The sequence below is a fragment of the Copadichromis virginalis genome, linkage group LG3 (assembly GCF_057382275.1).
Source record: "Copadichromis virginalis isolate Kocher_CV1m ecotype Utaka linkage group LG3, C_Virginalis_male_GT1.1, whole genome shotgun sequence".
Taxonomy (NCBI): domain Eukaryota; kingdom Metazoa; phylum Chordata; class Actinopteri; order Cichliformes; family Cichlidae; genus Copadichromis; species Copadichromis virginalis.
In genome coordinates this window covers 59,513,930-59,528,014 of record NC_140620.1, presented here as the reverse complement: position 1 = coordinate 59,528,014, position 14,085 = coordinate 59,513,930, and the positions used below count along the sequence as shown (strand labels likewise).

At 43.5% G+C, this 14,085-nt stretch overlaps 1 protein-coding gene across 1 annotated transcript; it reads left to right on the top strand.

The window, feature by feature from the left end:
• The first annotated feature begins 478 nt into the window (after positions 1 to 478).
• Positions 479 to 13,219, top strand: sf1 (splicing factor 1). The gene is made up of 12 exons (XM_085451805.1): positions 479 to 880; positions 1,382 to 1,513; positions 3,003 to 3,078; positions 6,404 to 6,556; positions 8,910 to 8,999; positions 9,099 to 9,282; positions 9,402 to 9,517; positions 9,685 to 9,792; positions 9,879 to 10,071; positions 10,146 to 10,377; positions 11,588 to 11,752; positions 12,152 to 13,219. Exons 1-12 carry the CDS (start codon positions 619 to 621, stop codon positions 12,481 to 12,483), a joined length of 2,043 nt encoding a protein of 680 aa, XP_085307931.1. The 5' UTR covers positions 479 to 618; the 3' UTR covers positions 12,484 to 13,219.
• The last annotated feature ends 866 nt before the right edge of the window (positions 13,220 to 14,085 follow it).

Here is a 14,085-nt window from a genome sequence, read left to right as displayed (position 1 = left end):
AATCCAAGGGGTCGATGTGGACATTGTGGAGGACTATAAATACCTCAGAGTACACATAATAAACTAGACTAGGTTAAAAACACCACTGCACTCTACAGGAAGTAGAAAGTAGAAGTTTTTCCGGAATATCCTGTGTAAGCCTCAGAGAGAGAGGCTGTACAGGAAAATCTCAGCAGTTTGTGAAACCGCAGCTCCCATTCAAAGTCTCTTAATCTTAATCACCTTTCTTCCCTACGCTGATGCTAGGTATGAATTTCAGGAGGTCGTCTACATGCATTAATGTACAGACTTGGAGCCGGTGAGCGTATAGACACGTTATATTTGCGATTTGTTGCCTGTTAACGAGGTATCAAAAATAGGAGATTGACATTTTTCAGCCAATCAATTTTTAGAATGAGAGGCGCAGGGAGCATTGGTCTGACCAATAGGAATCTTTCTTACTGCGACGGCCCGTCCCACGTCCGAAGGATTAACCTTTGTGATTTTCTGTTGGGCGCCATTTTGATTGAAGTATTGTGTGAGAGCTAAAGCAGGAAGCACTTTGTCAGCTATTTGCACACATTTAAACTTGAGCTGACTGATCGCTCATACTGATTGAGCCATTTAAGTAATTCGAAAATGGCGACGGGAGCAAATGCAACTCCATTAGGGAAGTTGCACCCTAGTATTGGCGCTAAACGAGCCTTTGATGCCGGGCCTGGTGCGGGGAACGGGCTGATGCCAACACCGGGGCCGCCCGGGTCCTTTCCTTCTCTACAAGGCTTCCAGCCTTCGATGCCAAGCGCATCTTTTCCCCAGTCTCATCAGTTCAACCCGGGGACAAGTTTTTCGAGTCAAGCTCAACAGCAATCTGCTGCGGGGAGCGGAATGGCTAAACCTGGTAAGTTAAGCGAGCTTAAGCTAACTCCTGTAGCCCTCAACGCGGCGTTAGCGAGCTGAAGCTAACGACGTTAACCAACATGGGTGACGAGCCCTGGCCTGAACGGCATGGATAAGGAGCCGCTAAAGTTGGTTAGTAAACGATAGTGGTTGGTGTTTTTTGGTCTAGGTTGTCCTCTTCTGACCTGACGGTTTAGTTAACGAGGGTTGATAGTGAAGTCTGGCGAAACGACAGCTCTCTGCCTGACGGTATGTTTTATTGGTAACAGTGCATTGCCTCGCTTTCATACGTAAACCTCATCAAGGCCATCCATAACTGTCTTTTTCTAAATCGAAGCACATGAGAGAGGAGTAGCTGATAGAGCCCAAACGAGGAGTCACCACGTTGCCGTTCTCCTGCATTTAATCTCGAAATACACCGGCTCCATCAATGCCGTGAAGGGCGGTAGAGCTGGCGTGCATCATGTAATGTTTCACCGGCATGCTGTGTTTCTCGCGGTAGATTTCGGCCAGAAGAAGTCAAGAAAGAAGAGTCGTTGGAGCAGCGAGACGCCTGATCAGAAGACCGTCATACCGGGCATGCCCACCGTTATCCCACCCGGACTGACCCGGGATCAGGAGAGAGCATATATAGGTAAATATTGAGTTGGTGATAATGAAACATGTAGTTTCTTGTATTATGTGTCTAGGAAATTACTTGTTTGGGGTTTAAGTTTCCCTGCCAGTAATAATTTTATCCTGTTTGCTGAACTGCCAACAGTTAGAGCTTCTAAAGACACCCATTACACATTCTGGTTCCAGTATGTTTACTCTAACACGTGGGACATTTTGCTCCAGCTGTTGTCTTTTCTGAAGAGCAATGATTACTTTATGATTGAAAATGTTAAGTTGACTTCTTTGTAATGGAGGCTTAGTGGTGGTGCTGCATAGTGTTATAGTTTGCATACCATTGGCACCCATTAGCAAGAGGAGTAGATTGTTAAACACCACTGCTTGCAGATATCTGTCCTCAGCTGCAGGTCACTGCTCACTGTCTTGCCTGATTCCCTACACATCATCAGTTTTGTTCCTGTGCATGGAGGAGTTAGTTTATAATGTCCTAACATTGCTAAAGAATGCTGTTTATTTTGGTTTGAAGTGTGAGCAATGCTGCTTCAATGGCAAACGAATCCAGTGAGTTTAAAGAAGACAAATTGTTGTTTTTGTGGGCACTGCGAATTCAGAAATGCTTAAGGACTGTGTGCGCGCTCTGATTTTGGCCTGTCCCAAAAACATTGATCATAAAAAGTCCTTTTGAACCACACATGCCTTCCAGCAGCAGTGTAACACCAACATACTGCCTTCACAGGCCCTCAGCGGGTGTTCTGAAGCAGACCAATCCTTTTTTTGTCAAAAACTAACATCATTATTGATGTTGTGCACTCATTGGTAATGGTTGATCTTGGTATGTAAACATTCATTTGTGCCCACCCTCCGTCGTCACACTTGTTATTTTTCCTCATTCAGTAAAGCCCCAAAAACATTGTGAGGGAAGATTTAAAGATGAAGCACAAGTCACTGGCCCTTTATTCTTCTTCTCAATAACCCAGACTAATAGTTTCAGTGCCAGTGAACGTGTGTTTGGTGTATTTCATCACAGCTTTCATAATGTGCATTAGATGACTGACTGATTTCATTGCCTTTGGAATGATCCCCTCAGTGTTAGATCTGTGGAGTGACTGCGACTGACTTTATAAAACCAAATAGCCAGCGTATCTTCAAATGTTTAAGATTTAAGCACTTTTCATGGAATTAATTAAAGAGTCTTTTATGCGGTAGGTATTATTAGGAGTCGTGGAGTTAACGGACACATTGATGTTCAGAAGACGTTAGACTTTTTCATGCTAAAGTAAACGACCTCTAGGACTTGCTGGTAATGTGTGCTTCTGATGATGTAATACTTTAGAGTCTTGCCAGATGTTTATTTGATCTTCCTTTTGTATTTAACAGACTCACCGTTTGTCTTTACCTCAGTAATGAATGAGATAGTGCTCCAATGTGCAGAGCATTGTCTCTCTGTTGTTATTGTGGTAATCAAATTTCTCTCCATCCTTGTTTTTCTTTCCTAACCTGAATTCTTCCAGTCCAACTGCAGATTGAAGACCTGACTCGTAAACTGCGTACAGGAGACCTGGGAATCCCTGTTAACCCTGAGGACAGGTCGGAAAAAGATTAAATCCACGAACAGTAACACTTTCTCTACCTTCTTGACTTTTTGGAAGACATGTTCAGAGTATATGTGGTTGTTAGCCTAAAACTTTAGTATTAGCTGAAGGATGTAGTTTAGTGAAGAACAGTGTTGTTTAGACAGTTTGAGTTCTTCACATTTCCATTTCCTGTTGCTAGAGGAGAATTGATATATATGAACGTTTTTCTAAAGACTGCTCCTCGTCCATCACCACTTAGTACACGTAACTACTAGTTTCAGCACTTCTCTATACATGCAGTGATTGTCTAGAATTGGTAATGATGCATTTTTAAAAGTAAATTAACATTTTCTTTGAGTAAACTGGAGAGTGATTAACGGAACTCCACTGTTACACTGTTTCCTGTAAAACAACACAAGTTTGAATGTTTTTACTCAAGATGGAGAAGCAGTGTTTGTAATTACACTGAAATGAAAGAATTGTAATAGAACGGACAGCCAAAAGCCAACCTTAGTAACATTTGAATAGTTGTTGGCGCAAACAGAAAGTTCCTTCTTGACAGGTGAAATATTTGTTTAACAAAAACACGAAATCAAAGTGCACATTGTGGCTGCTGCTGCTTTTTTGGAAACCAAGCTTTGACAAAGGTGTTTGCTCTGAGCTCAACAGCTGCCATCAGCACAGGAACACTGTAACATGTGCTTCACAGTACCGGAGAAGTGATCGAATGGTCCCTTTGATTTGTTTCTCTCACAGAAATCTGTACAAGCTTGTGCGAATTGTTTCATTTGAATGAAATTACAACCACTGTTTTGATCTTGAGTTAAAAAAAAAAAAGGCCAACACATTCTCACTCCTCTCTCACCTTTCTATACATTTATAGATGGCTGTGCTTGTTTGCGACCTTTGGTTTCACATGTTACCAGGCTTACAAACTTTAGTGTTTTCCATCCTGATACAGATTGAAGCTAGCGTCCTCATAATGCTATTGCTAACGCTGGGTAGCTCATATATAAACTCGGTGATCCTCTCCTTCACGTTTTCAGGTAAAGGCAGTATTCCACATTAACTCGCTATAACTCAATAGCTCGTCAAAGTCTTCACTCTGTATATTTTCAACCTAATTGACAGCTGTAACTGTATTGTTAACAAAACAAACAAAAACAGTGGCTGCTCACTTTCTTGCAGCGCTCACCACAGGAGAGGAGCCACTGAATAATGCCCAACACCCTTTCTGATGCCGCCCTCCCACTTTTGAACTTTGTGCATTAGATGAGCGTATAAACCTCTACACTGTGGAGCTGCATATGTATTTAATTTCTATATTTTATACCTGAATACGAGTCAATACCATCACAGAGACTTTAGTGGTAGGTGTGTGTCCCTGTTACGCACACACCTGAAGGCCACATTAAAGAACACGAGGGTGAGGAGTGGTCACGTATTAAAAGCTATGAACCATTCAGAAGGGTTACTAGTTTGCTACTTATTAAGTTAATGTAAGTTTAGTAATGTAGCTAAGGTTTACATGACTGACACCAATCCCAAATATCTCTGATATTATTTTGAACTCAAACATCCGCACAAATGTTTGGAAAATGAGCTTTTCCTAGGTATTGTGTTTCATTCCTCAGTACACTGCAGCGAACATGTGCTGCAGGGCCAAAAAGCACATTAAATTATGACCTGCCTGAGGTGGGAGTGAGAATAAGTTGAAGAATTTTAAGGCTTTGAAAGCCAGCTTTCCATAGTCGACTATAAGCTCAGTCTTTAGAGCTGTCCTAACAAGGGTATCTAACTAGTCACTGCCAGACTCCTTCTATTGGATGCTTGGCAGTTTACTTAACACAGTCGTTGCCTCAAATTTAAAACTGTAGTATTTCTGCACACTGCTTATTCTGTGTCTGCAGTAGGGGCCTGTCTGGATATGTGAGTGCTATAATTCATGTGTAAAGATTTTCCTCTGACACAGGTTGGACTAGTGTACAAATAAGTTTGCATATTGATTTATTTCACATCTTAGGTTTGACTTGAATTGGCTTATTTTGAAAAGATGGGTACTAAATGCACACAAGCACCAAACTACTGCTTTGTCTTACTTTATTTCACATACTTATTTTGGTCCATTGTTGCCAGTGACTCAGCCCATGGCATGAAGCCTACTTGATTACATCCCAGTAATCCAACTGGGCTTTGTGTTGGAGTGAACGAGTGATCTATTGCTAGTCCTCTCTGGTTTTCCCCTAATGAGGCTGTGAACACTTCTGCCCAGGGAGGAGGAGGATATGCTCAGTTTTCCCTCTGGATTTTGAGGTCTGGAGGAAAACTGACACAAATGTATGTGTTCTTGGAAAGCCAATGGCTGCCTTAGAGTGTGAAGTTGACCTTTGCTAGGTAGCGTCCCGGTCACCTGTACACTGTATATAGTTTTTTTTAATCATAATCAGACATTTCCACAGCTGTCCAAAACTTGAATGCAGAGCTGCAGAAGCTTTAGAAATCACTTCCCAATCTAATGTGACCAACTTGGGAGGTGTTTCAGGTTGTCAGCGTTGGAAGTTTGAAGCGTAAAATGAAAATTTTTTTTCTCACTCGTCACGTGGACACATGTGGCTCTCTGATGGGAGAGCGTAGGAAAAGGTGGATATCTAATCTTAATTCCTTTTCTCTAACCCAAATTACCCCACATCAACCTAACCCTTTTTCAAGCACAGAGCCTCCTTAACGCAGTACCACAGGTTTTCAGCATCCAAGGGGAGGCACGGACCTCTTCCACCACGTCAGCACCAAGCAACTCTCACAGCCAGCGTTTCTGCTTAGGATTGCAAATTTTGCTTTGATTTGTTTTCTTGCCTCCAACTTTGCTTTCTTGTAGGCCAACAATCCTGTATGCAGGTTGAAGTTATGGCCGTGTATTTTATTTTTTCTTCTTGGTTGATGCCCCTCCAGATTATTTGTTTACTGCCACTATACAGCTTTGGTTGCTACGTTTTTCTTTTGTTTTCTTCTGGTTTTGTTTAAAAAAAATATTAATTTTTTGATGTCAGAATGGACTTCAGTCTTTGAAATGGCAGTGCAGAGTTCCTATATACTTTTCTTTTGTTTAAGTTTGCTGCTACTGCTGCACTGGCCATGAGTCAGAGTCCATCTGAGATTCTCTCAGTAGAAACAATTACAGTCTCAAAGTTTATTGTTGTTTTAAAGATTCACTGATTGAGATTCTTTTATTGTTAAAGTCTTAGTCAGCTGTAGGGAGCCTGTGTGATTGTTATTGGCAGAGCTTTGCTTGTAGGAGGGTGCTGATGATGTCTGTCTTGTCTTTTGTCTGCCGCTCTCAGGTCTCCTTCTCCTGAGCCCATCTACAACAGCGAGGGCAAGAGGTTAAACACCCGCGAGTATCGCACACGAAAGAAGCTCGAGGAGGAGCGACATGCACTTATCACTGAAATGGTTGGACTCAACCCTGACTTCAAGCCTCCTGCAGACTACAAGTATGATTATCTTTTTTTTTTCTTTCACCCCATTAACTGTATTTTAAAATTTTGTTTCATTTTGTGTTCGTTTATCTGATAAAATAAAAGGCTGGCGTTTTATCTGGGACGCCAGTTTGATGAGGGACAGAAAAACAACATGAAGCACGCGGTCTTTTAATGGGGGGCACTGGTGTGATTTTGGTAGAAAAAGTAAATAACAAATGACCAATTGACCAGATGGTTAAGCGTTGCTGTTAGTGTGAGTGTGTATCCCAAATAAGGTAACTGTTACTAACTGTTAACTGTTGGATTGAAGATGTTATAATGCCACCCTCGGTGTCTGTGATGGGAAATTGCAAACAGGGAAAGTTGATAAGTAGATGGATGAAGCTTTGCAAAAGCAGTGTTCTGCAGTCAGTTGGTGCAGAATTAGTGGTTGCATATAGACTGTGTCACAGGAAAGTTGCCTGAAACAATGTCTAGCCACACTCTCCACAGGTGTGTTGATGCTACCTGCAAAGGAACAAATGCGCTGATGTCGGCAAATTAATCTAACATTGCATGCATGTTGAATATTGCCTGTGGTGCAAATTGTTGCACATTTCAGCAGCAATTTGTGACAATTGGTCCTTAACAAATGTGAGGAAAAGTTTGGGTTAGCTCTTAAAAACACAAGCAGTACTTGGGTCGTATTTAACCCAAAATTACTTTTAGAGTAGTCCACTAGTCTCCCTCTCTGTAATCTACTAGCTTTTTATTCTCTGGGAACAATATGACATAATTAACAACTGAAGGAAAAAGGTTAGAGGGGGCACTGAGAGAAACAAAATATTTAATTTTCATCCATCCATCCATCCATCCATCCAAACGGTTAACTGGGTAATGTGTCCTCTGGGCCATGGGGCCGTTGGTAATGTCAGACCCTGATGGTTAGCTGAGCTAATCAGTCAGCCTTGTGTTTAGATGTTAAACTGCCTGGATCGCAGTTTGCAGCTTGTGACACATTTTCCATGAGGATCTGTTTCTGCAGGTACAGCATTTTGTTCAAGCTGGGGAAATGATGTTCAGAGCAAGGATGTGTGAGTCTAGTGGACTAGATGACTAATTGTCACTAGGCTGCTGCAATTTGAGTATTTTTTACACAAATTCTTTGCTTCGATGCGTCGTATAAGACGGCTCTATAGCACGCCATTGTCTCCATGGATACACAAACAATTCACCACCAAATCACAAGAAGTGTCGCCTCACTGCGAGCGTTTCACCAACATTTGCAACTAAAAAAGGACCTGCGATACCAATGTATTTGGGAGCAGCATATGAATAAATAACGTGACAACATAAAGCCCACACAGTGTTCAGGCTGGCACAGTTTCGTGTGGAGCTGGAGTCTGTTTACACACTGAAAAGCATAGAGGCGTCCTGTTACCGAGACGATGAGCTCAGGTAGCATGAAAGAAAACATGTTTCTAGTCTGAAACAGTGCTGCTGTTCCCATAATCACCATTAAACCTTTAGTGGGGAAAAGCTAGTGGAAGTCCTTCAGACTGTCAGAGCAGACGGTGGATGGAAGTCACTGCTGTGATAAAGCAGGACTTGAGCAGAACCGTAGTGTTCTAGCAGCAGCTCATTGTAAAGAAAGATAGCAGATACCTTTGGGTTTGTTCGTATTAGTAAACGCTGAAGCCTGGAAGCTCACTGATAAAACATTGTTTGTTTTTACTGGTCTACATCGTTATTAGTGCCATTAGCACAAATTTGAATCTATCGCCCACTGCTACCTCACAAACCATCTGAGTTCAGTGAACTCCTGTTAGGGTCAAGAATCTGATCTGGGATGTGGAGTGTTGTCCATTAGATGATGGGTACACTGTGGCCAGAGACATGCTGCCATTATTTTCCTTGTCTCTTATAGAACAGGACATCAACAGAAAGAAGAGTGGAGGTCTCTGTTAGTGCCAACAGTCTGATTGACTTAAGTAGTAATGTGTTCATTCGACATTACTACTGTGTTCTTTTCATCATTGTCATACGTTGTCATGTGCAGTCACGCGTGCAAACGAATGATGTGTCATCAGAAAGTGATTTTTATGCATTAATTGTCAGAATGAGAGCGTTTGACTGGTCAGTAACAGAATCATTTCAGTTTAGTTTTCTTCTTCAGTGGTCTCGGTCTAATCAGTGATTGGAGTCCATCTGCTTTGTGCTTTCATTTGTATCTTAATGATTCTGTGAAGAGTACAAACTTTCTTCCTGTAGAGCAGCCCTACTGCACATTGTGGGACTCTCCATGCTAATTGCTGATGATCTAAATACTGGATTGGCTCTTAGGACATTTAGAAAGCTAAATTCTTTACTTGTTTGTGTTCTCCAGGCCTCCAGCCACCAGAGTCAACGACAAAGTTATGATCCCTCAAGATGAATACCCTGAAATCAACTTTGTTGGTCTGCTCATTGGACCCCGGTAAGTTCGATGCCATCTTAAAGTCATGCAGTTTGACGTGCTTTCATACTGCAACTGAGGGGGGAAGAAAGAGTTTCTCACGTTTGTTTTTCCTCCCAGTGGTAATACATTGAAGAACATTGAGAAGGAGTGCTGTGCCAAGATTATGATCCGGGGGAAAGGGTCTGTGAAGGAGGGGAAGGTTGGTCGAAAAGATGGCCAGATGCTGCCAGGGGAGGACGAGCCTCTGCATGCCCTGGTCACTGCCAACACGATGGAGAACGTCAAGAAAGCTGTGGAGCAGGTTGGAGCACCTCCTGTTCATTATGTGAAGATGTTTAGCATCAGTTTGTTAAATGTAATGCATGTATACTTTGGGGAATATATACCGTGATATTAATGGTGTGAAATGTGTGTCCACAGATTCGTAACATTTTGAAACAAGGCATTGAGACGCCTGAGGATCAGAACGACCTAAGAAAAATGCAGCTCAGGGAGCTGGCCAGACTCAATGGCACACTGAGGGAAGACGACAACAGGTCTGTGACACTACCCGGGCTTTGTGCACAATCACTCCTTATTTGTTATAACACGAGGAGCCACCTGGTCATTAAAGTACAGAATGAGCAAGAATAGAAATCAAGGATGGATTTGTTCCATTTCTGCAGTCTCCGGACACCATGCTTATTGTCTCTTGTATCCACAGGATTCTTCGTCCTTGGCAGAACTCTGAGCCACGCAGCATTACTAACACCACCCTCTGCACTAAATGTGGTGGAGCCGGCCATATCTCCTCAGACTGCAAGTACAGCAGGTGACGATGCGCTGAGTGTCCAAACTTGAGCTGAACTCCTGACTCCACTCGCCTGAATTGTGTAACGACGTGTGCTTCTTTCACAGCTCGTTCGCTGCACACAGAGCAACTGGTGGAGAGCCCCCTCAGTCAGCTCAAGACAAGGCTCGTATGGACAAGGAGTATCTGTCTCTCATGGCTGAGCTGGGGGAGGCCCCTGTCCCAACGTCAGCCGGAGGACACACCAGCACCCAGGGCGCACCTCGGGCTGCAGGCCCCAACAGCACCCAACCTCCACCGGTTAGTGGGGACGCACGTGGTTCTCTGTACTCGTCGTGGAGAGCTCTGTCTGAAATTCTCTGTGTGTTCAACAGAACCGGCCTCCGTGGATGAGTTCTGGTCCAGCCGAGAACAGGAACTTTCACGGCATGCCTGGGGGGCCCGGGGGGCCCGGTGGTCCTGGAGGACCTCACAGTTTTCCTCCTCCGATGCCCAGCATGGGAGGACCGCCTATGCCTCCCAACCCCAATGGCTTGCCTCCACCCTGGATGCAGCCCCCTCCTCCTCCCATGGGCCAGGGACCTGGACCGCATGGACACCCGATGGGTAAGAGCAGATCCAGACTACACAACAATGTGTTTAGTGATGACATATGAACCCTGCTTCAGGTCCAAACTACTCTGCGTTCATTAGGGCTGTATGTATTTGACATGTTTTAATGCTTTGTATCTTGTTCTATTTAATTATTTTAAAAGTCAGTTTCTAAACCCTTTAAGCCCATGCAGCAGTCTATTAATGACTAACCTCGTATTGTGGATGGATTGTCTCAGTTGTTCTCCTGACTGAAGTTTGGTCCGTTTATCCTGCCATGTGATTGCATTTGTCCCTAACCATCAGGAACCCTCATGTTTTATTGAGTGGAAAAAAGTTAGCGTTCATCCTCCAGCTTCACCGTGTTTATATTATGCTAACAAAGCTGTGTCGCTAGCCACCACGTAGCACATCATTATATACCAGCTAGCCCAACTTCAGTAACCCTACAAATGTCACTGCTGTTTAGTTTTCTGTCTTTATTTATGTTGGAAGTGATAGCAGAGCTGTACGTTTGAGAGATTTATGAAAAACTTCAATCAGAACATGCTATATCATGTTTAGGTGGAAACTAGCGAGCTAACTTCCTGCTAACTTCTAACTTTGTTGAATTTAATAAATTCTGTTTTCATGGATGCCTGGATGTTAAACTTAATAGTTACACCTGGTAAAGCAGCAACACTGATCATTTTATTAAAGATGAAAGAATTTAGACAGTTTGTAACTCTCAGTGATGCTGCAGTGTTAGTTTGTTTTTGGGACCTGAAGCGGAGTTTGGGCCCAGACACAGCTAATGATGTCAGACTTAAGGTCCGGATACTGCCAACAAAAATCAGAGTGTATGGAGGATTAAATTCTGCATGGTGGTGATAACAGTACAGTTTGGGTAAAAGGCTAAGACCTGGTGATCCATACAGTGCCAGTGGCAGGGAGCTGGCACAGGCTGGACTCTCATGAAGGCTTTTAGATTTTTCAAGTCGAGTTACTGAGACGTCTCATGAAAGCTAATGAACTCTGTGTAAGATTCAGTTCACCTCCTGAGTTCTTTGTGTCGTACTTAAGTTGCTTTGAAGTGTGTTTTATTGTAAAGACTTTCCAATATTGAAGAGGTCAAACGCAAAAGAAGCGTCTGAGCGTCTGCTGTATTAGAAAAGGACCCAAAACTTTACTGTAGAAAATCTGCAAAATAGAAAAGAACCCCCAATCTTATGTGCTTTTGTTGTAGGTCTGCTGCCACCTCCAATGGGTATGATGCCACCTCCACCTCCTCCCCCAAGCAGCCAGCCACCTCCTCCCCCTTCAGGACCTCTGCCACCTTGGCAACAGCAGGCTCCACCTCCTCCTCCAACCAGCAGCATGGCAACTAGCACACCACTGCCCTGGCAACAGAGTAAGAGCGCACAAAAGCTTTATTGAGAAAACTTTCAGTGGTTCAGCACACACACAGCTCTTTTATACGTCAGTGGTTTCAAAACTGGTTCCTGTGTACACTGAAACGAGAGGTAGTGTGTTCACTGTGTAATCTATAACAAAACGGCTTCATTTTTTTGGTTTCTGGGGGGGGGCTGTCACCCAAAGACGAGTGTTGGCCTCGGTGTGTTGATTTGACAGAGAGTTTATCACCGAATCAAACAGATAGGCAGTGCATATTTACAATATGTCTTTGTCCTTACACACACACAAAGACGTACTCACCGCACCTTATTCACAGATCTGTGGAGACTCTATGCATAAGGAGCCTTTATGTTTGCCTACAGTTCATTTCCATGTGTCCCCTGCTCTCTTACAGACACCACCACCACATCTAGCCCCGCCACCGGCACTCTGCCTCCATGGCAACAGCCCCAACAGCCTGCAGCCTCTGGAGCCCAGCCCCCACCACCCATGGGTACTCCGTCCATGGTGCCTCCTCCACCTGGGGTCCAGCCCCCACTGCCCCCGGGCGCTCCACCACCACCACCTCCACCTCCTCCAGGCTCCACGGGCGTGATGTATGCCCCACCACCACCTCCACCACCCATGGACCCCTCTAACTTTGTCACAATGATGGGGATGGGGGTACCGGGCATGCCCCCTTTTGGCATGCCTCCTGCCCCCCCTCCCCCTCCCCCCCAGAATTAAGTGTGGGTCAGAGGAATGGTCACCATGTACCCATAGACTGAAGTCTGTGCTCACAGAAATGTAACCAGTGCTTTATTTTTTATGGATCCATGATGTTGTGAACAGTGACAGGCTGTGATTGTTCACTCTGTAACTTAATTCCACTTCTTGTCGCTGTTTTTAACGTTTGTGTGGACACGGCGCTCGGCCCATGTGTACAGTGTCCCTCTCTGACTGCCATAGTTTGTTACATAAGTACAGTTATGACTCAGCCAGCCAGCACCAGGTTTAATGTATGTGAAGACTTGCCTGTCATTGGCTTTAATATATCAGAGTTCAGCTTGCATGATCCATTCAGACAGCTCATTCTGTTTAAAGTGACACATTTCTACTCTGACCTGCTCCCCATCTTCGCTTTGAGCTGGACAAGATGAATATTTTTGTATGCAACATAGGAAGTGTACCTTAGTTGCGTAAAACCTTTGTAGTACTAAGATTGTTTTCCAGGGATTCCTGTGGTTTTCATTTTCTTCTTTGGCCTGGGTCTTGGCGGTGACACCGAGTTTTGTGCCCCCTGCACTAATCGACTGCTCAGAAGATCCTCGTTCATGTATCTCTGCTGTGATTAGACGCTGTGTGCAGTGTTAGTGTTGCTTCTGTTTGACTTATCTGAGTAGAAAATTGTTCATTTCTGGAGTCCACCGTGTAATGTTAGCCTGAATTAATGTTGGTTTCATATTAAACTGATCCATGTCAACTTGTTGTTTCTCCTTTTATGGATGTCAGCCCTTTGTGTCAGAAAGAAAGCTAGCTTTTCTTTCCCCCGAGAGGAGACCCTGTTGGCCACTTCATTAAAGTGTTACATAATGTGGTCTGCTTAAAAGAACATGGCCTTAAAAATGCCGTGCAGCTCGTGTCCCCATGCTGAAGCAACTTTCTTTAAACAGCCTAAATCTATGTTCAGAAAAATTAGCTTCAGAGTTACTTGATTGCCAACATGTACCAGTTGATAGTACATGTTGGCTTGTAAAATCCTGACTATGACCGTGCTGTGCAATAGTCTCCCCACACATATCCTAAGTGTTACTGTCAGTCTATGAAGTCTAGGTTGGGTCAGCTCTGAATAAATATCAGAAATGTTGACAGGATTACAGATGAGTACAAAGGATTGGACTGTGGTGTTTTACTCAAAGAGAGATCTGTCATCTGAACTATTCAAAGTTTAAACCATGTAATCTAAATTTAATCGTTTTTCATTTGTAATCTGTGCCATTTGGGTAATTTATAATTGATTATTTCATATTACATGTAAACCGTTTTACTGTGGGTCACGTGATGAGATTAGCCTGAAGATTTGAAGGTGATGTTTCCCGCAACCTGACCTTGGGCCGAGTTTTCTCTGTGGATTCGTCAGTACTTGTTCAGTTCAGACACTGAATTTAGACTCAAATTTCTTCTTGGTTTGAATGCTTTAAACCAGGGGCAGAAAGATCAATGTGCTCAAAGACGCACCAAATATTTTATTCTCATTGTGCGACTGAAGTCAGGGTCTGTGGAGTTTGCATAGAACTGCTACATATTCTATCCATGTGCGTCTCAGTGAGGCACGGTTAAGTCAAAGTA